This window comes from Somniosus microcephalus, chromosome 16, assembly GCF_052327205.1.
Source record: "Somniosus microcephalus isolate GS21.2 chromosome 16, FLI_Smic_1.0, whole genome shotgun sequence".
Lineage (NCBI taxonomy): Eukaryota > Metazoa > Chordata > Chondrichthyes > Squaliformes > Somniosidae > Somniosus > Somniosus microcephalus.
The window spans coordinates 92,858,124-92,881,234 of record NC_141002.1 but is presented as its reverse complement, the minus strand read 5'-3'; the positions used below and the strand labels follow the sequence as shown (position 1 = coordinate 92,881,234).

At 47.3% G+C, this 23,111-nt stretch overlaps 1 protein-coding gene across 1 annotated transcript in view; it reads right to left on the bottom strand.

Moving 5' to 3' along the window:
- rassf3 (Ras association domain family member 3) overlaps nucleotides 1-20,951 on the bottom strand; it is a 251,321-nt gene extending 230,370 nt beyond the window's left edge. Inside the window, exon 1 of the mRNA XM_086009444.1 lies at nucleotides 20,481-20,951. Within this exon, the coding sequence (XP_085865570.1) occupies nucleotides 20,481-20,793 (313 nt within the window). The 5' untranslated portion in view covers nucleotides 20,794-20,951. The remainder of the gene's footprint in view (nucleotides 1-20,480) is intronic.
- Nucleotides 20,952-23,111: the final 2,160 nt, after the last annotated feature.

Here is a 23,111-nt window from a genome sequence, read left to right as displayed (position 1 = left end):
ATCTTCAACACACCATTTGGAGGTATTGTTTCCTCAGAATGCTTTTCGGGATAATATCTGCATCTGAAATCTTTCATAGAGCGATGGAACACATAATTGAAGGTCTGGAAGGAGTTCGGGTCTATGTTGATGACATCATCATCTGGGGCTCCACACTGAAAGAACACAATGAGAGACTGACTAAAGTGCTACAGAGCATACGCCGGAATGGACTGAAGCTCAACAAAGCCAAGTGTCAGTTTGGTGTCCAGGAAGTCACTTTCCTAGGAGACAATCTATCTGGTAAAGGAATAGAGCCAGATATGGAAAAAGTAAACGCCATACTCAAAATGCCCCAACCCACTGACAAAAAGAGAGTGCTACGCATCATGGGGATGATAAACTTCATTGGAAAGTTCATTCCTAACTTGTCAGCCAAGACAGCCTGTCTACTAGACCTGCTACATAAAACAAATGAGTTTGCATGGACAGAAAGACATGAACAAGAGTGGATGAACCTCAAAACAGTGCTGACAACCACACCTGTACTCACCTTCTTTGACCCAACAAAGAGAATCAAAGTGTCAACGGATGCATCAAAAGATGGCCTAGGCGCGGTCTTGCTACAAGCAGAGGGTGAAGATTGGAAGCCTGTTGCCTATGCCTCCAGGTCTATGACTGATTCTGAGTGTCGATATGCCCAGATTGAAAAGGAATGTCTAGGCTTGGTAGTTGGACTAGGAAAGTTTCATGGCTACATATATGGACTTCCCACCTTCACAGTTGAGACAGACCACAGCCCACTGGTTGCCATCATAAAAAAAAACCTGAATGAGATGTCTCCAAGGATTCAACGACTCATGATGAAGCTGCAAAGATATGACTTTGAACTGATCTACACACCAGGCAAACACATAGTGTTAGCAGATGCACTATCCCGAGCACCCACAATGAGTCATGTGAGCTCTACTGAGGAAGACGTGGATGTTCATGTGAGTATGGTCACTGCTGCGCTGCCCGTGTCAGACACAAAATCAAAGCAAATAGCAGAAGAAACAGTAAAAGATACAGTGTTACAAACAGTAATAGAGAACATTCATCATGGTTGGCCAAAAGGTTCCTATCCAAAATACTATCAGATCAGGTCAGAGTTAAGTGTCGCAAGTGGACTATTACTAAAACAGAACAGAATAGTCATTCCACAGGCCCTACGTCAAGACATGCTCAAAAGGATTCATGAGGGACACCTCGGAATTGAAAAATGCAAAAGGAGAGCAAGAGAGACTGTTTATTGGCCTGGCATAAATAAGGACATTGAGAACATGATAGGCATGTGTGAGACATGTCAGAAACACCAAAACAAACAAGCAAAGAAACCAATGATAGTAGCTGACTTACCAACAGCACCATGGCAAAAGGTTGGTATGGACCTTTCATTTGAATGGTAAAGACTATCTAATAGTGATTGACTACTATTCTAACTATCCTGAGATGGCGCTGCTCTCAAGCACATCAGCAAGCAGTGTCATAATGCATGTTAAATCCATCTTCGCCAGACATGGAATTCCCAGGATTGCCATTAGCGACAATGGTCCGTGCTTCAACTGTAAGGAGTGGCAACAGTTTGCAGCACATTATGACTTTCAACACATCACATCCAGTCCTCTGTATGCTCAGTCGAATGGTAAGGGAGAGAAAGGTGTTCAAGTTCTCAAACAGCTACTGAAGAAAGCAGCAGAAAGCAAGTCTGATCCTTATCTCGCCCTGCTGAGCTACTGAGCCTCCCCTTTAGACTGTGGTTCTTCACCTGCTGAACTCCTAATGGGTCGCAAGTTGCGCACCACGCTACCCTGCTGTGCAAAAGAAAAGCAGAGTAAGGGACTAAGACAGAGACTTCAACTGTTAAAGCTGAAACAGAAATCACACTATGACAAGTTATCCAAAACTCTGAAACCATTGACAAGGGATGATGTTGTCAGGATTGAGGATCCAGATGCATGGAACAGGAAAGCTACAGTTCTTGAGGAAGTAGGACCAAGGTCATACACTGTTAGAACTGAGGAAGGACAGATTCTCAGGTGGAACCGCCGTTCCCTCCTGAAAACACAAGAAACTATCCAAGAGCAAATCGATGACAATGCCACAACTGAATCTTGTCACTCACCACCAGAACAATCTAACACAAACACACATACAGGCTCTCATGAAAACACATCAGACTTACCTGTGCTGAGAAGAGCCACACGTGAAGTAAAAAAGCCTGATAGACTTAATCTTTGAGTACAAAGAAAACTATAATAAAAGAATGAAAAGCTTAGAGTTCATAAAGTAAAGCTTTGAAAATGTGTTGACTGTTGTGAAGATGTGTATGTCGGTATGATTGATTTTGATTTTGTTTAACCTCTAAGGAAGGGGGATGTAATGATCAGTAACATGTCATTCTAGAATGGTACACTAGGTGGAGCTGTATGTTTAGTAAGGGGCTACCCATAAGGCAGTAGTCAAGATGGATGCCTGTACACTAGTCCACATGGCTGAATAAATGACTAGCTCAAGCTAGCTGTTCATAATGAAAGCGTCTATTTATTTATGAACATAATTGTAAAGTCTGTGAGTTGTACAGTTAATAACGACACAGACTTCAGAAGTAACAAACAAACAGGTCTTTACTATTCGAAGGTCAGGGCGAATCTGCCCTAGTAATCCTGTCACAACCCTTATATACTGGTGTGGTCACTGTCGGTATTACCGTATACAGAAGCCAAACAAGTAGTGCCACACTTAAAGTAGTTCCCTTAAAGGTGAACGGTTACATACAATAATTTCCTTAAAGGTAGACGGGTACATACACTACAATCCTCCCTTTTTAGTTTTCAACATACTGAGTCCATAGTGGACATACATTATCACATATATACAGATTTATGTAAGACAGTTCATAGATTCAGTCTTTCTGGAGGTTTCCGGATTCTGTCCGGATAACGCTGCAGTGGTGTCGTCATTCCAGGCGAGCTAGGTGTTTCTGGCAAAGTCGAATCGGCTCGAAGGAAAGTGTCAGGTTCCGCTGATTCCAGAACTACCAGATCGGACGTAGGTGTTCTGGGTATCTCAATCTCAACATTACCCGGGTAAGGTGGTGAAGTCGGTGGCCCATTTGTGGCGGACCCCATGATCTGGTCAACATGGCGCCTTATTATATTGTCCCCAATGTCCACGGTGTACATCAACGGCCCTAGCCTTTTTCCAATAGTTCCAGGCTGCCATTTCTCAGTACGGTAGTCCCGGGCCAAAACTTGTTGACCAATCTGGAAAGATCTAGTGGCCCTTTCATTCATGCCCTGGAATTGCCGATTCTCTACGTCCCTTCTGACGTTTGGTTTGAGCAAATCCAGCGGGCATCTTAGGCGTCTATTACAAAACACCATTGCGGGAGTTTGATTTGTGACCGCATGTGTTGCATTTCGGTATGCCAACAAAAAGCTATCCACCTTATGCTGTAGACTTATGTCTTCATTACTCATGGCCTTTACGGCCTTCTTGAAGGTCTGGACAAACCTTTCAGCCAATCCATTGGAGGCGGGATGGTATGGGGCTGACGTGTAATGCTTAACCCCATTGCTCTTTAAGAATTTCTTAAATTCCTCGGACACAAATTGCGGTCCATTATCAGAACAGATCTGTTCTGGCAGGCCATTCCGAGCAAACATAGTTCTTAACACTGTGATGGTTTTTTCCGTCATGGTGGTGGTCATCTTAATTACTTCCGGCCACTTGGAGTGGGCATCTACCGCTATTAGGAACATCGAGTCCATAAATGGACCAGCAAAGTCGATGTGTACTCTTTGCCAAGGAGATGAGGGCCACTCCCATGGATGCAGAGGAGCCTGTGGTGGCGCGTTCTGAACCCTCTGACATCCTAGGCAATTCTTCGTGATCTCCTCTATGTCCCCATCGATGCCTGGCCACCACACAAACGCTCTTGCTAGATTCTTCATCTTTACTCCACCCAGATGTCCTTCGTGCAGCTCCTTGAGTACTTTCTTTTGGAGTTTGGGCGGAATCACCACTCTAGACCCACACATCAGGGTTCCTCGACACACTGACAGTTGTTCTTTCCTCTGAGAATGCTTGCAGTGTTGGTTCGCTCTGTGCTGGCCATCCCTCCACCGTTAAATCATAGACTCGTGAAAGAGTCGGGTCATTCCTTGTCTCGTTCATTGAGTTTGTTATCGGCAGACACTCCACTATGGATGAGTGGAACAACTCTACTGGGTCCACTGTACTCGCTTCTTCTACCATCGGCAATGGCAAGCGTGATAACCCATCAGCATTTCCATGCTGTTTGGACCTTTTGTACTCAATGTCATATTGGTGTGCCCCAAGTAAAACTGACCATCTTTGTAACCTTTGTGCTGTCATGGTGGAAACGGCCTTGTTTGGGTTGAATATGGACACCAACGGCTGGTGGTCTGTCAGCAATGTGAACCTCTTACATTGCAGGTAATGGTTGAATTTCTTCACGCCCCACACAAGACTGAGGGCCTCCCTGTCTATCTGGGCGTAATTTCGCTCCGCGGGTGTCAATGATCGGGACGCAAATGCCACTGGCCTTTCCGAGCCATTTGGTAGCCTGTGCGAAAGTACTGCCCCAATTCCGTACGGGGAAGCATCACAAGCCAGCCGAAGGGGTAATGCTGGGTTGAAGTGAGCCAACACTTCTTCAGAGGTAATCAACTCCTTGCTTCTGCGAAAAGCCTTTTTGCATTCTTCACTCCACCTCCATGGTGTTTCTTTTCGCAACAGCTCATTCAGCGGATGCAGCACCGTGGATAAATTTGGCAGAAACTTGTGATAGTAATTAATCAACCCCAAGAATGATCTTAACTGTGACAAGTTTCCTGGAGCAGGGGCCTTCACGACCGCTTCTATCTTTTCAGGTGACTTATGTAGTCCCTCTCGGTCAATGACATGACCGCAGTATGAGATCCGTTTTTGGAAGAACGCACACTTCTTGCGATTAACCCGAAGGCCATACTCCTTCAACCTGGTGAGTACCAGTTTCAAATTCGTGAGGTGTTCTTCCTCATCTTTTCCCGTGATTAGAATATCATCTAAGTAGCACTGCGTGCTTGGAATTCCTTGTAACACCTGTTCCATGGCCCTCTGCCAAATTGCTGGCGCCGAAGCTGCCCCAAAGACCAGTCTATTATAGCGGTACAAGCCTCTGAGTGTTGATGGTGAGGTATTGGCGTGACTCTTCCTCAACTTCCATCTGTAAATATGCCTGAGCCAGGTCTATCTTCGTGAAGTGCTTCCCTCCAGCCAACGAAGCAAAAATATCTTCAATCCTCGGAAGCGGGTATTGTACCGTGTGAAGTACCGGATTCACTGTGATCTTGAAATCTCCGCAGATACGGACCTTCCCCAGTCCCCCTGGCTTATTACTTGGTGAGGATTTCATGACGGGAACAATGGGCGTGGCCCACTCACTCCAGTCTACTTTCGACAGAACCCCTGATCGTTCAAGTTCTTCTAGTTCTGCCTCCACTGCTGGTCGTATTGCGTATGGTACCGATCTGGCCTTAAAAAACTTTGGGCTTGCATGTTCTGCAATCTTAACCTTTGCTTTAATACCTCTCAGCGTTCCCAGTCCTTGCTGGAATACTTCTTGAGCTTCGTCTAATATTCTGGACAACCATTCAGGTTTGACATCCTCTTTTTCAGACTCCACCGTCATGGTGTTTAGTGCATGCCAGTCCATCTTTATTTTTCGGATCCACTCCCGTCCCAGAAGTGGTGGACCTCCTTCAGGCAACACATACAGATCCAACCGGTGGTGATCTTTATCCTTGTATCTCACCTTAACTTCTATCTTTCCGATGGGGAATACTTTGTGCCCCGTGTATGTCTGTAGTACTAGTTCCGTATTCCGTAGTGGAATATGCTTGAAAAACTTTTTATAGTCATGCTTATTCATGACCGTCAACGCCGATCCGGTGTCTACTTCCATTTTTACTTGGGCCTTTTCAATCTGTAGCGTTATCCAAATAGTTTGTCGGTCAGCTTCGTTGCTCACGTTGTGAATTCTTAGACTGTCCAGTCCTTTGTATTTGGAGTGCGAGTCCGACTTCTGTTCCTTCAGACTCTTCCTAGTCACCTCTTGTACCTTCCTGTACCATTTTTGTGCGGACTCCTTATTGTTGTCCGTCGTTCCTGACCGGCACACTTTAGCTATGTGCCCGATCTTGCCACATTTCCTGCATTCTTGGTTTTTTCCCCAGCATTGCTTCTGGTCGTGTGTTGTCTTCCCACAACGATAGCATATTGTTGTCCTCGAGGTGATGTGGTCCACCCCTAGTGCCACCGCCTTCCGCTGCATTACCGCCGTGCCTTTCGCTGCGGCTTCGTGTGATGCGGCTATAAGGACAGCCCTGTCAAGTGTGAGGTCGTTCTCTTCCAGTAATCGTTTTTGCGTCCCTTCTTTGGACAATCCACATACGAACTTGTCTCGCAGTGCCTCTGTCAGATTCCCTCCGAACTGGCAGTGTTTCGCTAGCCTCCGCAGTTCGACCAAGTATTCCGCGTTGCTTTCGTCTTTCTTCTGCGTTCTTGCATAGAATCTGAATCGTTCAGCCAGCTTCAACGGTGTGGGGTTCAAGTGATCCTTCAGTACTGCTACAATATCATCGAAAGTCTGATCCGCCGGTTTAGCTGGAGAGAGAAGATGTTTTAACAACCCGAATGTTTTCGCACCCATCATGTTAAGTAAGGTTACAGCTTTTTCCTCCTTAGCTATTTTGTTAGCCTTACAATGTATCTCAATACGTTCCACGTACGTGGGCCAGTCTTCTATCTCAGAGTTAAAATCGTTGATGTCCCCACTCTTAGGCCTCTTCCTTTCCTTGGGTACAACACAAGTATTTCTTTAAGTTCTTATGTATTATTTTTTTTTCTCTAAAATGGCGGCTTTTCCCGCGAAAATGGCGGTTTCCCGCTCTTTCCTTCTCTCCCCGCCCACTTCAATGGCGGTTTCCCGCTTCTGTCGTCTTCTCCGCCTAATGGCGGCTTCCCGCGTTTCTTCCTGGTGGAAGGGGTACGCTTTCCCCCACAGCAGACAGGTTCAGCCGCTGGGCTGGCTCTCGCCCAGCTCCCCTTACTCGGCTCTGTCTTTTCCTCCCGCCCGCACGGCTCTCCCGGCGCTGGGTACACCCCGTTAACGGAGGACAGTTCAGCCGTTGGACTGGCTCTCGCACAGTCTCTCTCCCCCCTCGCTCGGCTCTGTCTCTCCCTCTCCCGCACGTTCGGTTCTACTGGCTCTGGGTACCCCGTTGGTGGAGAACAGCTCAGCCGCTGGACTGTCTCTCGCGCAGTCTCTCTCCCCTTGCTCGGCTCTTGTTCGCCTCCCCGCCCTCTCGCAGACCGGTGTTTCCCTCCCCCGGCTGCGGTCGGGTTTCTCTTCCCGCGCCTACTCCCAGTCTCAGCGCTTCGTGGCTGCGGTCGCTGCCCGGCTTTCCCCGCCGATCGCGGTCCGACTGTCTCACGACGCCGTTGGACCCGACTTTCTGATCGGCTCCGTTCCCCCTCGACCGTGGTCGAGTGCACAGCCCTTATCCTCCGGATATTCTCTACCCCTTCCCCTACTCACAGTCTCCGCGGTCGCCTTGTTTCCTGCTGATCGGCTCACTCCGCACCGTGGTAAAAGGGTAGTCAGTGCCTGTTGTTGATGAAAACTTTTGTTGCTGGTCTGCTTCCTTTCTGTTGCTGCAGCCTCGTGTTTTCTACCAGCAGCACGACGAGGGCGGTTGCCTCTCTTCGACGCTCTTCGTTGCTTTGGTAGTCTTGCCGCAGGGTACGATCGGACTCGTCGCCACTGTAAAGTCTGTGAGTTGTACAGTTAATAACGACACAGACTTCAGAAGTAACAAACAAACAGGTCTTTACTATTCGAAGGTCAGGGCGAATCTGCCCTAGTAATCCTGTCACAACCCTTATATACTGGTGTGGTCACTGTCGGTATTACCGTATACAGAAGCCAAACAAGTAGTGCCACACTTAAAGTAGTTCCCTTAAAGGTGAACGGTTACATACAATAATTTCCTTAAAGGTAGACGGGTACATACACTACAATAATAACACCCTGAATACAGTTAGCACTGGGCTGGCCATGTTCAGGAAAATGTGGTCTACATGCGGCCTAAAGGGACCGCTGAAGCCGCCACAGAAAAGGTAGATTTAATAAAAATGACTCACCTGACTGTGGAGACAGTAGGTACAGGAGTGATCCTCCCGCTCGACCGCCCTCCCGATCGCCTCCTCCCTCCCTCTACCGAGTGCTCCCCTAACTCTCCCAGATGCACCCCTCCCCTTTCCCGATCGCTTCCCCTCCTATCTCGGCCAGCCCCTCCCTCCCCCCCTCTACTGAGTGCTCCCCTACCTCTCCCAGACGCACCCCTCCCCTTTCCCGATCGCTTCCCCTCCTATCTCGGCCAGCCCCTCCCTCCCCCCCTCTACTGAGTGCTCCCCTACCTCTCCCAGACGCACCCCTCCCCTTTCCCGATCGCTTCCCCTCCTATCTCGGCCAGCCCCTCCCTCCCTCTCGCCCCCCCTCTCGCTTTCCCCACACCACCACCACCCACCTCCCAGGACCTACCCGAAATCGAAATGCTCTTCCGCCAGCGAGGTACCTGGGGGACGCGCAGCAGGCCTCTGCAGTTCCCCGGTCTCGCGTAAAATGAGGCCCCAAAAGCCCAACATTGGGTGTGCCTCTATAGTGAACCTGTGGAATTTTCTATGGTGAACCTGTGGAATTCTCTACCACACAGGGCAGTAGAGGCCAATTCATTAAATATATTCAAGAAGGAGTTAGATATATTTCTTGTGGCTAAAGGGATCAAGGGATATGGGGAGAAGGCAGGGACAGGGTACTGAATTTGGATGATCAGCCATGATCTCATTGAATGGCGGAGCAGGCTCGAGGGGCCGAATGGCCTACTCCTGCTCCTATCTTCTATGTTTCTATGCTTCTACCCGTCCCAGCGCGGTGTGACGATCGTTCCCTGCCCCCAGTTAGCGTCAGCAGGCCGGTGCGAACCGATTTCTAAGGCCCCCTCCCCCTTCGTCAGGCACCTCGCTGGAGGATGCATTTCAAAAGGCCTCCCAACACAACGGTCAACTCCTGATAATTCAGTCAATGCGGGTGCTGCAAACAATCTGAATTATCCAATAATCTGAATTAAGCAACATAAATAGCGCAGCAAAGTGAGAATTTTGAATTTGAGAATGAAGCTGCATGACAGATAATTTGAATTAGGAGTAAGCAGTATGGAGGAGATCTATTCTAGCGCCAGTGGAAACCTGTTTATTTATTCCAACGTTTTGCTTCTTTAGGTTAGATTAGCATTGAGTTGGATTGTCGTAAACTGAGCCCAAAGTTCACATAAACGCTACAGGCAAATTTTTTCCCCCCCTCCAGTATCTGTGTGGTGTGAGCAGGAACAGTAGGCTCAGTGTCTGCCAGGCAGCATATAAAGCATCTGCATTCAAATAATCAATGATGTCATCTTTGATGTTTAACCCTAGCGCCCATGTTGAAGGGTTCGTTGAAGCTCTTTTGATTCTGTTAGAACTTTTAACAAAAAGGTTATCGACTGCACGAGTTAAACTTCAAGCCTCAGACACAAATCGTTCCCTCATTACCAAAGCAATTAAACAGCGCGAAGGCTTTTCAAACCGGTCAACATCATTAATTCTCTGCCGCAGCATTGGTGTCAGCCAGTGGCTGAGTGGGTAGCACTCGCTGCCTCTAGCATCAGAATAGTTGTGGGTTCAAGTCCCGCTCCAGTGAAACTTGGAGCGCAAAAAAATCTAGGCTGAGGTTTGAAACGTTAAACCGAGGTCCTGGCTGCCCTCTTTTTCGGCCGGCACAGACACGAGGGGCCGAATGGCCTCCTTCTGTGCTGTACACTTCTATGATTCTATGAGATGAGGCCCGAAGAAGAGCTGGTGAGTTCTCCCCGGTGTTCCGGCCAATAATTATCCCTCAACCAATACCACTCAAAAACAGATCATCTGGTCATTATCTCATTGCGGTTTGTGGGACCTGGCACGTTTCCTACATTACAACAGTGACTACACTTCAAAAGTACTTCGCTGGGACATCCCGAGGTCCTGAAAGGTGCTATATAGAATCATAGAATGGTTACAGCATAGTAGGAGGCCATTCGGCCTGTCGAGCCCGTGCCGGCTCTCTGCAAGCGCACTTCAGCTAGTCCCACTCCCCCGCCCTTTCCCCGTAGCCCTGCAAATTTTTTTCCTTCAGATACTTCTCCAATTCCCTTTTGAAAGCCACGATTGAATCTGCCTCCACCACCCTTTCAGGCAGCGCATTCCAGATCCTAACCACTCGCTGCGTAAAAAAGTTTTTCCTCGTGTCGCCTTTGGATCTTCGGCCAATCACCTTAAATCTGTGTCCTCTGGTTCTCGACTCTTCTGCCAATGGGCACAGTTTCTCTCTATCTACTCCGTCTAGACCCCTCATGATTTTGAACACCTCTATCAAATCTCCTCTCTCACCTTCTCTGCTTCAAGGAGAACAACCCCAGCTTCTCCAGTCTATCCACATAACTGAAGTCCCTCATCCCTGGAATCATTCTTGTAAATCTTTTCTACACCCTCTCTAAGGCCTTCACATCCTTCCTAAAGTGCGGTGCCCAGAATTGGACACAATACTCCAGTTGAGGCCGAACCAGTGTTTTATAAAGGTTCATCATAACTTCCTTGCTTTTGTACTCTTTGCTTCTATTTATAAAGCCCAGGATCTCGTATGGTTTTTTAACCGCTTTCACAACCTGCCCTGCCTCCTTCAACGATTTGTGCACATGTACCCCCAGGTCTCTCTGTTCCTGCACCCCCTGTAGAATTGTACCCTTTAGTTTATAACTGTTTATTTTAATTCTTTCTTTTATTGGGTTTGCAGCCCAACCATGATGTTTTTATTAATCATATGCTCTATGATTCGCATGGTGTGTTGCAGCAACTTGTGCACAGACACAGATTATGCACAAGCATATAAGCATTAGATGATAATGCCCAATTGATATGTGTACTGATTTTCTCATAAGGTCCCATCTGGTCTCTTTCCAGAGCATGAAGACGGCATCGGTCTACAAGGCACATCCAAAGACCACCAGTCTTTAGAACACCAACACCAGTCACACTTGAATCAGACACTAGCGCAGAAACACACACTTTGGAAGAAAATCAATGGGAATCACAAGAAAAGTGGGGACAAGGAACTGGAGAAGAGGTAGAGGCAGCGACAGTTGATGAGAACTCAACAGGTACAGGGCAGAGGTCCAACATACTGAGTACCAATCCTGAGGTGCCTGGGGATTCAGATCAGTGGGCCCGCTTTCCAATAGAGTTCGTTATGACACATGGCCTATAATGAACACGGTCCATCATTCAACGGACCCAGCGGAAGGAGGGTGGTATGGATAGGTCGCACCTCCAATGGCTTGCAATACAGTCTGTGACTGAGCAGATAACCATCACCTCTGCCGTCTAATGCACAACAAAGACACAACAAGAGAATCACTCGTATCGCAGGATTGCTGCTAAGATACAAACTCCAAGACACAGCCCTAGCCAACTTCAACACACTCGGAGAACATTTAACAGGCAACCATGGGCGAGGGATTCAGAGACCTCATAGATGTCCAGTGTTCGATAGCCTAAAGGAGATCAGAGGGCATTGTGAGGAGATGCCCTCTAGCAGTGGAGTAGCAAAGGAGTATGTAATTGGTAGTCCTGTCAGCGACGGTACTGTGCCATGTCTTAGCCCTGCACAGATACCAGTGAAAATAGTGAGCCCACAAACAACAACAACTTACATTTCTATAGCGCCTTTAAAGGTAGTGAAACATCCCAAGGTGCTTCACAGGACTGATTATCAAACAAAATTTGACCCCGAGCCACACAAGGAGATATTAGGGCCGATGACCAAAAGCTTGGTCAAAGAGGTAGGTTTTAAGGAGCGTCTTAAAAGAGGAGAGAGAGGCAGAGAGGTTTAGGCAGGGAATTCCAGAGCTTAGGGCCTCGGCGACTGAAGGCACGGCCGCCAATGGTGGAGCGATTAAAATCGGGGATGCTCAAGAGGGCAGAATTAGAGGACTACAGATATCTCGGGGGAGGGGTTGAGAAACTGGAGGAGATTACAGAGATAGGGAAGGGGCGAGGCCGTGGAGGGATTTGAAAACAAGGATGAGAATTTTTTTTAAAAATCGAGGCGTTGCTTAACCGGGAGCCATTGTAGGTCCGCGAGCACAGGGGTGATGGGTGAACGGGACTTGGTGCGAGTTAGGGCACGGGCAGCAGAGTACACATAAAAAGTAATCATTTTTAATATATCCTCCAGTCTGTTGTTTGTTCATTGTGTGGAATATAATATCAGTTGTCCAAAAGTAAATCTAATGGAACATATGTAGTTTTTGGCAAGAAGTATACAAGCAAAGAAAATAACAATTCCTTGATTGGTCAAAATGTCAAATAGAACATAATAGTGGTCAACTATTATAGAGACTACAACTACCAGGAAAGACTAAACAGGCTGGGGCTCTTTTCTCTAGTAAAGAAAAGACTGAGAGATGACCTAATAGAGGTCTTTAGAATTATGAAGGGGCTCGATAGGGTAGACGTAGAGAAGATGTTTCCACTTGTGGGTGGGAGTCAAAAACTGCAGGTCATAAATCTCAGACAGTCACTAATAAATCCAATAAGGAATCCAGGATAAACTCCTTTACCCAGAGAGCGGTGAGAATGTGGAACTCGCTACCACAGGGAATAGTTGATGTGAATAGTATAGATGCATTTAAGGGGAAGCTAGATAAGTACATGAAAGAAAGAAAGACTTGGATTTATACAGCACCTTTCACAACTTCAGGACATCAAAGTTCTTTACAGCCAATGAAGTACTTTTGAAGTGTAGTCAGAAAGGAATAGAAGGATATGTTGATGGGGTGAGATGAAGTAGGGTGGGAGGAGGCTCGTGTGGAGCATAAACACCGGCATGGACCAGTTGGGCCGAATGGCCTGTTTCTGTGCGATTTTATGTGACTGCAGAGCTCAGTGGAGAAGCTGGGAATGAAGCACTAACATCTGTCTCCTTGCCTGTAGTGGCTGGTAGGCTGCTGTTGAAAGGTATACAGCCAAGTGCATGAAGATGAGCAGCTTCAGTTGCTTCTTTAATGAGGCAGGGCAGCTGTCTCCTGAGATGGTTCCTGTGGCACCAAGGTTGAGGGCAGTGGGTGACCTTCACCGCCACTGGTGGTGCAGTGGGGATGGTAGACCGTCCCTCAAGGTCTTCTTGGACCAGATGACACATCTCAGTCAAAACATATCCGCTGAGCCTACTCATGAATTGGTCTCCTGTCACACTCGGGTAACTGACTGTCTGCTTCATGCCCTCTGTGCTCTCAGGCCACCTTCTCCTCCTGCTATGCTCAAGATACGCTTCAATGGTTGTTATACCCATGCAAAAATCTCCTCTATTATTCAGCTCTGTCCTTAGTGTGATGCTTTGAAATCTTACCCTTATTTAAGTCTTATTCTGGTCTTCCCCAGTGTAGAGTATACAGCTTTCTATTATGCTCCATAGGGTTAATGTAATTCTACATCAGTTCTTCACATCTGTCTTTAATTAATTAATGAGTTAAAATGGCCTTTTGTCTCACTGCTCACTAATGTTCATGAGGTCAATTTGTAGAATTGGGAATCCTCAATGAAGAACTAAATATGGATAATAGTTCATTAGCACTTTCTACCCATATTGTGCCATTGTTACTCAAATCCATATTTTTCACTACAATTAACAAAGAGAGGAAAATATGGTCCTCTGTGTCCAATCAGACATGTAATAATAGATCTGCTATTTCCAGAAAGGTTTTGCTCAATTAATATATTCTGTACTGTTATCAAATTGGAAGACATCATATATTGTCAACCGTGGATCAGTGGGTAGTACCCTCAACTCTGACTCTGAGGGTTGTGGGTTCAAGTCCCACTCCAGAGACTTGAGCACAAAATCTAGGCTGACACTCCAGTGCAGTACTGAGGGAGTGTCGCACTGTCGGAGGTGCCGTCTTTCGGATGAGATGTTAAACCGAGGCCCTGTCTGCTCTCTCAGGTGGACGTAAAAGATCCCATGGCACTATTTCGAAGAAGAGCAGGGGAGTTCTCCCCGGTGTCCTGGCCCATATTTATCCCTCAACCAACCTAGAGTAGTGGTGAACGGTTGTTTTTCCTGACTGGAGGAAGGTACACAGTGGTGTTCCCCAGGGGTTGGTACTAGGACCACTGCTTTTCTTGATTATATATCAATGGCTTGGACTTGGATGTACAGGGCACAATTTCAAAATTTGCAGATGACACTAAACTTGGAAGTATAGTGAAGAGTGAGGAGGATAGTGATAGACTCCAAGAGGACTTAGCCAGGCTGGTGGAATGGGCGGACACGTGGCAGATGAAATTTAATGCAGAAAAGTGCGAAGTGATACATTTTAATAGGAAGAACGAGGAGAGGCAATATAAACTAAAGGGTACAATCCTAAAGGGGGTGCATGAACAGAGACCTGGGGGTATATGTGCACAAATCGGTGAAGGAGGCAGGGCAGGTTGAGAAAGCGGTTAAAAAACCATACAGGATCCTGGGCTTCATAAATAGAGGCATAGACTACAAAAGCAAGGAAGTTATGATGAACCTTTATAAAACACTGGTTCGGCCTCACCTGGAGTATTGTGCCCAATTCTGGGCACCGCACTTTAGGAAGGAGGGAGAAGGCCTTAGAGAGGGAGCAGTAAAGATTTACGAGAATGGTTCCAGGGATGAGGGACTTCAGTTACATGGATAGACTGGAGAAGCTGGGGTTGTTCTCCTTGGAGCAGAGAAGGTTGAGAGGAGATTTGATAGAGGTGTTCAAAATCATGATGGGTCTAGACAGAGTAGATAGAGAGAAACTGTTCCCATTGGCGGAAGGGTCAAGAACCAGAGGACACAGATTTAAGGTGATTGGCAGAAGAACCAAAGGCGACATGAGAAAAACTTTTTTACGCAGCGAGTGGTTATGATCTGGAATGCACTGCCTGAAAGGGTGGTGGAGGCAGACTCAATCGTGGCTTTCAAAAGGGAGTTGGATAAGTACCTGAAGGAAAAATATTTGCAGGGCTACGGGGAAAGGGCGGGGGAGTGGGACTAACTGAAGTGCTCTTGCAGAGAGCCGGCACGGGCTCAACGGGCCGAATGGACTCCTACTGTGCTGTAACCATTCTATGATTCTAAGATGTTCCAGGTTTGCTAAACCTCTATCAGTCAAGGCTTTCTTTCTGACGTGTGTGGTCCCGAGACTAGCAAACTGGTGTTTAAGGATTAGCAAGGCATAGAATGTATTATTATGGTTAGTTACAGATAACGTAATCTCTAAATGTAAAGAATGTGTAGCCCGGCCTAGAAAGCAGGCTGTCCTGACCTCTTTCCAGACACTGTTAACGGCATTTGCAGTCTTTTAATTCCAAGCTTTTAACTATAGTGCTAATATAAAATGGAACCCAATATAAATGGAATCTTTTCATACAAAATGAATTCCTTTACCATCTCTCGATCCTGACCTCTAACAGACTGCAGGCTATTACTGAAAGTTCGTACCAAATTGCTGACCACGAGCTGCTCCAGCAATGAACGGCACCACAAAGCAGGTGCCTGAATCGGGCAGCTGGGTCGCAAAGCATTCAGGCAGCCGACGGAGGCAACCAGGAACCGGCGCGATTGTGGTCCTGATTATGCCCGGGAATTTGTGGTTCACATCGAAGCGAGTTAGAGCCATCGTCAGTCTGGTAAATGGACAGGAGGGAGAGGCACCTCATTGTTAACCTGGGCCATTAGTGATGACATACTTGGCAATGGAGCAGGAATGTGCCAGCAGTGTTGATTTTTTAAAAATTCATTTATGGGATGTGGGCGTCGCTGGCAAGGCCAGCGTTTATTGATAGTCTAGAAATTCCAGTCATGTACACATTCACACCACAATCCTCTGTATGGCTGAATTAAACTTGCAACGCCATTGAGATGGAGAACTGCCTTCCATGTATATGAGCAACCAGCAGAAGACAGCGAATGGTGCAGATAGATATTTCTCAAGGAGAATAAAATGCCAAGTGAATTCACAAAGGAGTAGGCAGTGACCATTCCTCTAGAAGATGGCATCAAAGGTTCAATTAGCAAAGACTCCCTGTGATGTACAGAAATGCTTTTTTCCAATGGTGAAGACATGGAACCAACTAACAAGCCCATTTGACTTTTACATATGTATTATTTTTAGTCCTTTATTAGACACTTACACTTTATAGAGAAAGCATCCGGGAAGGCGCCGAACACCTCGAGTCTCTCCGCCGGGAGCAAGCGGAAGCCAAGCACAAACAGCGGAAGGAGCACATGTCAACCCAAGCACCCCACCCACCCGCCCCTTCAACCACCTTCTGCCCCACCTGTGACAGAGACTGTAGATCCCGCATTGGACTCATCAGCCACCTGAGAACTCATTTTTAATGTGGAAGCAAATCATCCTCGGTTCCGAGGGACTGCCTAAGAAGAAGACACATTATAACAATCTACATATTGTCTTAATTGGCTATATGCATGAAGCATTGTTCAATTTGCTCAGGGGACTATTTTTGCACTCTCTTGATGTCAATCGGAAATTTAGCACGAGCTATTGTTTGATATGTCCGTGAGCCTCTGGATCAGAGAACTACTGGAGGTATTAGTAATAAAAATACAGGCTAAAGAGCTGGAAGTAAGAGGTAGGGAAGAGTTCCTTTGAAAGCTGCCTGCCCAATTAAATGGAGGAATTCTAATGGATGGAAAATTGTGGATTGGCACAAGACACAAATTCAAATAGGTATGGTTACCCAGTGTTTATGGTGCTGGACAACCAACCCAAGGGTCCCGAGTTTAAAGGGCACCATGGCAAGGCACAACATAGAATTCAATAAAGACTGCAGCTGCCACTTGATAAAATAACCACAAAAGCTGCTGGATTGTTATAAAAATTCAACTGGTTCCCTTCAGGGAAGGAAGTCTGCCACCCTGACCTGCTCTGACCTACACGTCACTCCCCAGCTGCTCAGAGGACACGCAGAGAAAGCCACACGGACGCATGTTTTCACCCAGAGGGTGGTGGGGGTCTGGAACTCACTGCCTAAAAGGGTGGTAGAGGCAGAAACTCTCATTGCATTTAAAAAGTGCTTGGATATGCACTTGAAGTGCCATAACCTGCAGGGCTACGGACCAAGAGCTGGAAAGTGGGATTAGGCTGGATTGCTCTTTCTCGGCCGGCACAGACACGATGGGCCGAATGGCCTCCTTCTGTGCCGTAAATTTCTATGATTCTGTGATTCTGCGTTTCTATGATTTAAGGGTACATTTTATGAATGCTCCCTTGAGGCGATGTACATTGGGAATTCTTTTAAATCATAGAATTGTAGAAACTTACAGTACAGAAGGAGGCCATTCGGCCCATCGTGCCTGTGCTAGCTGTTTGAAAGAGCAGTCCTGCTCAGTCCCCCACTCCCCGGATTTTTGTCCGTAACCCTGTGAGTTCCTCTTCCTCCAGTACCCGTCCAACTCCATTTTTACAATCATTTATGGAATCAGCTCCCACCACCTCTTCGGGTCGAGCGTTCCAGATCCCGACAACTCTCTGAATGGAAGCATTTCTCCTCCTCTCCCCTCGAGCTCCTTTGCCAATGATTTTGAATCAATGACCTCTGCTTACTGACCCACTCGCCAGAGGGAATCGTTTTTCTCCAACTACTCTTAACAAATATTTGTTCTCGGAAAGTGGGCGACATAATAATTCCTAGTTGCTTTAAGGTTATTATGCATCTGTGTTCACTATGGAGAAGGGAGAAATCAGGCAGGGGGATTGTGATATACTTGAACAAATTAGTACTAGCGGTTTTAGTGGGCTTAAAAGTGGATAAATCCCCAGGCCCTAACGGGATGTATTCCAGGCTGCTGTGTGAGGCAAGGGAGGAGATTGCAGGGGTTCTGACACAAATTTTCAGAACCTCTCTGGCCACAGGGGAGGTGCCAGAGGACTGGAGAACAGCTAACGTAGTACCATTGTTCAAGAAGGGTAGTAGGGATAAACCAAGGAATTACAGGCCAGTGAGCCTAACATCAGTGGCAGGGAAATTATTGGAAAAAATTCTGAGGGACAGAATTAGTCTCCACTTGGAGGGGCAGGGATTAATCAGGGATAGTCAGCATGGCTTTGTCAGGGAGAGATCATGTCTGACCAGTTTGATTGAATTTTTTGAGGGGGTATGTGGATGAGGGTAGTGCAGTTGATGTAGGCTACATGGACCTCAGTAAGGCTTTTGACAAAGTCCCACATGGGAGACTGGTCAAGAAGGTAAGAGCCCATGGGATCCAGGGCAATTTGGCACATTGGATCCAAAATTGGCAGGAGGCAGAGGGTGATGGTCGAAGGTTGTTTTTGTGACTGGAAGCCTGTGTCCAGTGGTGTACCGCAGGGATCGGTGCTGGGTCCTTTGCTGTTTGTTGTGTATATTAATGATTTAGATATGAATGTAGGAGGTATGATCAGTAAGTTCGCAGAGGACACGAAAATTGGTGGAGTGGTAAATAGCGAGGAGGGAAGCCTCAAGCTACAGGACGATATAGACGGGATGGTTAGATGGGCAGAACAGTGGCAAATGGGATTTAACCCTGAAAAGTGTGAGGTAATGCATTTTGGGAGGACTAACAAGGCAAAGGAATACACATTGAATGGTAGGATCCTAGGAAGGACAGAGGATCAGAGGGACCTTGGTGTGCACGTACATAGATCCCTGAAGGCAGCAGGACAGGTAGATAAGGTGGTTAAAAAGGCATATGGGATACTTGCCTTCATTAACCGAGGCATAGAATATAAGAGCAGGGAGGTTATGATGGAGCTGTACAAAACACTAGTTAGGCCACAGCTGGAATACTGTGTGCAGTTCTGGTCACCACACTATAGGAAGGATATCATTGCATTGGAGAGGGTGCAGAGGAGATTCACCAGGATGTTACCTGGGCTGGAGTGCTTCAGCTATGAAGAGAGACTGGACAGGCTGGGGTTGTTTCCCTTAGAGCAGAGAAGGCTGAGGGGGGACCTGATTGAGGTGCACAAAATTATGAGGGGCATAGATAGGGTAGATAGAAAGGAGCTTTTCCCCCTAGTAGGAGGGGTCAATAACCAGGGGGCATAGTTTCAAGGTAAGGGGCAGGAGGTTTAGAGGGGATTTGAGGAAAAACTTTTTCACCCAAAGGGTGGTTGGAATCTGGAACTCTGCCTGAAAGGGTGGTAGAGGCAGGAACCCTCACAACATTCAAGAAGCATTTAGATGAGCACTTGAAATGCCATAGCATACAAGGCTACGGACCAAGTGCTGGAAAATGGGATTAGAATAGACAGGGCTTGATGGCTGGCGTGGACATGATGGGCCGAAGGGCCTCTTTCTGTGCTGTATAACTCTATGACTCTAAGAATGTAAAAAAGGTTCAAAGGTTCACTTACGGGACATTGAGGGCAAAATCAATGCTAAGATCCCCAAAACTGTAATGGTACCCTAAATTCATGGGGTGGGGTGGGGATTTCCCCAGCCCATAAAGCAGATAGTTAACTTATTTCATCAAAAATGTCAGTAAATCGCACTACATAGAATTAGTAGATATAGGGATGATAATTATGGGAGAATGCCCATTTCCCCCCTCCCCCCATAATTAATGACCCACCAACCAACACATATTCTCAGAAAACTCAAACCCGCCGACCTGTTCCCCACCATTTAGTTAGTGGGTCATTAGCCATTGTGAAAAGGAGGCATTCTCGCCAAGGCTTCTTCGGCAGCACCTCCCAAACCCGCGACCTCTTCCACCTAGACGGTCATGGGCAGCAGGCACATGGGAACACCACCACCTCCAAGTTCCCCTCCAAGTCACACACCATCCTGACTTAGAAGTATATCGCTGATCCTTCATCACTGGGTCAAAACCCTGGAACTCCCTCCCTAACAGCACTGTGGGAGCACCTTCACCACACGGACTGCAGCGGTTCAAGAAGGCGGCTCACCACCACCTTCTCAAGGGCGACTAGGAGATGGGCAATAAATGCCAGCCTTGCCAGCGACGTCCACATCCCAAGAATTAATTTCGTTTAAATTCTCCCATTTTTGGCTAAAAGAGAAATGCCACCCCGTTGATTACTTTTTTGAACTAAAAAAGAGAAAGGGAACACAAAACGTGTTGGCCAGCTGCCCACAAAATATACGCACACTTAACCTAGACAAGCTCAGCAGTTGTTGAGAAAAAATTGCCCAGTCATGGGTTGCTGGACACACAGACATGCTTCAGACACTTGTCCCTTCCAACAACAACAACAAAAAAAGCACGACAGACTCACCTGTGCACCTGAGAAACTGGCCGCAGACTAGGTGGCAGCACAGGTCACACCAGTCGTTCTCAGACACGAAGTGGGCAAAGCGGTGTCCTTCTCCCCTCTGCTCTTCAATCCTGGGGTCTCTGGCGTGGCTGAAGATTGTCCTGACGTCTGGGGGTCGGTACCTCTTCCGCCCCTTGGCCAAGGGGCTGTGCTCCTCCCTCCTTTCCCAGCGAGGCGCCCTGAGCCTCGGCTCTCTCTCGTCCGCCTTCCCGCTGGAGAGTGGCTGCTGTGCAGAGAGACCCAGCGCATTCCTGGGCACTTTTAAGCCTTTCATTTCTCTCTTTCTCTTTCTCCTCTGGGGTTTTTTGTTGTTGTTGCCCACCCCCTTTTTTTCTGGTCCAACCTCCTGCTCCCCAATAACACAAGGTTTGTACAGACAGAGAGAGAGAGAGAGAGCCCTGTACACAGATCAGGCGAGACACTTGACCGAGTGACAGATGAGATCAGATTTCACTGCAGGTGCGCTGCGAAACTGCACAGAGCAAATCCCAGAGCCACCTGACTCAAGCTGGCCGTCCCAAGCTTGAAGGAAGTCACCGCGCATCTCGCTGCACTTTATGCTACAAAGGGTGTGTTTTATTGATTTTTTTTGTTGTTGTTGAAGATTTGTATTAAGACTTTAAAGCTGTTTATATTCAGCAGCCAAGAGAATCATTAATATGTTGCTGGTAAAAAGGAATGTGTGTCAGTTAGTGGGTAGCACCTGAGTCAGAAGGTCGTGGGTTCAAGTCCCCACTCCAGAGACTGGAGCACACAAAGCTAGGCTGACACTCCAGGGCAGTGCTGAGGGAGTGCTGCACTGTCGGAGGTGCCGTCTTTCGGATGAGATGTTAAACCGAGGCCCCGTCTGTTCTCTCAGGCAGACGTAAAAGATCCCATGGCCACTATTTCGAAGAAGAGCAGGGGAGTTATCCCCCATATCCTTTTTTTTATTCATTGATGGGATGTGGGCGTCGCTGGTTAGGCCTGCATTTAGTGCCCATCCTGGCCAACCCCTTACATAAAAGTTGGCCGAGTACCTCTAGACTGCAGATGCTGACTCACCTGAGGCAAGACAAGATTGCTCTTACCTTCCGAAGATCTCAGCAAGTTTCTGCATTAATCTCATTCCAACATCACGATGCTTGTCATTCTGAATCAATAAATGCAAGCTGATCATTTAGGTAAAAAAAAAGCCATGTGGATATTCACAGTCACAAGAAGGCTTCTGTTTGTGTGTCGTTAATGACCGTCAGATACAGTAAATGCTGCAACATACCATTGTCCCAGGGGGGCAGTCAGACCTCTGGGTAAATGATTGTCAAGAGAATCTTGTGGCTGGAACAATGAAACGTTGCTCGTAAAGGTAAAGGAAAAACTTACATTCGAAGGGGGCGATCTGGCCAGCCCTGGGGAGGCGGGACTGCTGGGAAAATGACAGAATTTGGGGGCGGGTGCCCAACCCGCCCCAACCCGCCTCCGTGCCATCTTCCCAGGAGGCGGGTAGCCGTCCCGCACAGGGTCCTGTCTCCTTGGAGGCGGGAAGGGATTAAAGCCAATTAACTGCCTGTTTAACAGGTAGTTAACAGGCAGAAATAGGATTATCCCCATTTTGCCCTCACAAGTGTGGGCTTCCCGAAGGCTCCGAAACCCGCCAGGTCAGCGAGGCGAGTAGTGGGTCTGCGGGGGTCGGGCGGGGGTGCAAAAGTGTGGTGTGAAGGTAAGTGATGGGTGCAAGTGTGGAGAGGTGAGTATCTGAGGTAAGTGCAAAGTGTTAGTAAAAGTGTACTTACCTTTGTTTCTTCCTGCAGGCTTCAGTCGGTGGGTATGCGGAGAGTCTCTGCCTCCGTGTTGCAGATGACAGATGGCCATTGCATTCTCAGAAGCAACAACCATCTCATTTCTGTAAAAGAAAGAAGTTTGATGGGGTCTTGCATTCAAGAGCTCATCAAACTACAGAGAATGTCAGTGTTTGACAGCTTCACAGAGACATCGACCTGCCAAGCAGCAGTCTCGCCTCCAATGCGCCCCCATTAACAAAATCGCTCCCATAGAGTTTCCGCTTTGGGCGCAATCGGGGGGAATTGCGCCCCAAACGCGCTTGAAGTTGCGCCGGTTAAATTACGGTTCAGGTTTCTGCCCAAACTCATTTGCATAATCACAAACGTTAAACCTTCCGTGAACCAGCGCAGTAGGGCAGCGTGACAGAACGCAGTCGTTTCCTTCTTTTTCTTTCCGCTAAAAAGTATTCCCCGATGTGTTTAACAGAGGTGACCTGGTGCGGTTTTATTAATGCAGCTGAAAATGGGTTTATCACCAAAAAAATAAGTAATGTTAATAAAACTGTCTAGTCCTCCACCTGTGAGTAACCCGATTTAAAATCACTGAAAATGACTTTAAAAAAAATTATACTGAAACATTTGATAGGTTTATCGGTGTGCGCTAGTCAATTTCTTAGTAAATTCTATAGGCCCAGAAATTCGGGTCGGGGGCTTCCTGCGGGTGCAAGCCTCCGACCTGCACTTACCTAGCGCGCCGACCGTTGAGCTGTGGGCCCGCGTGGGATTCCGATCCTGGGCCTCCTCCAACTGCCGGCGTGCAGTGCTTGCGTAT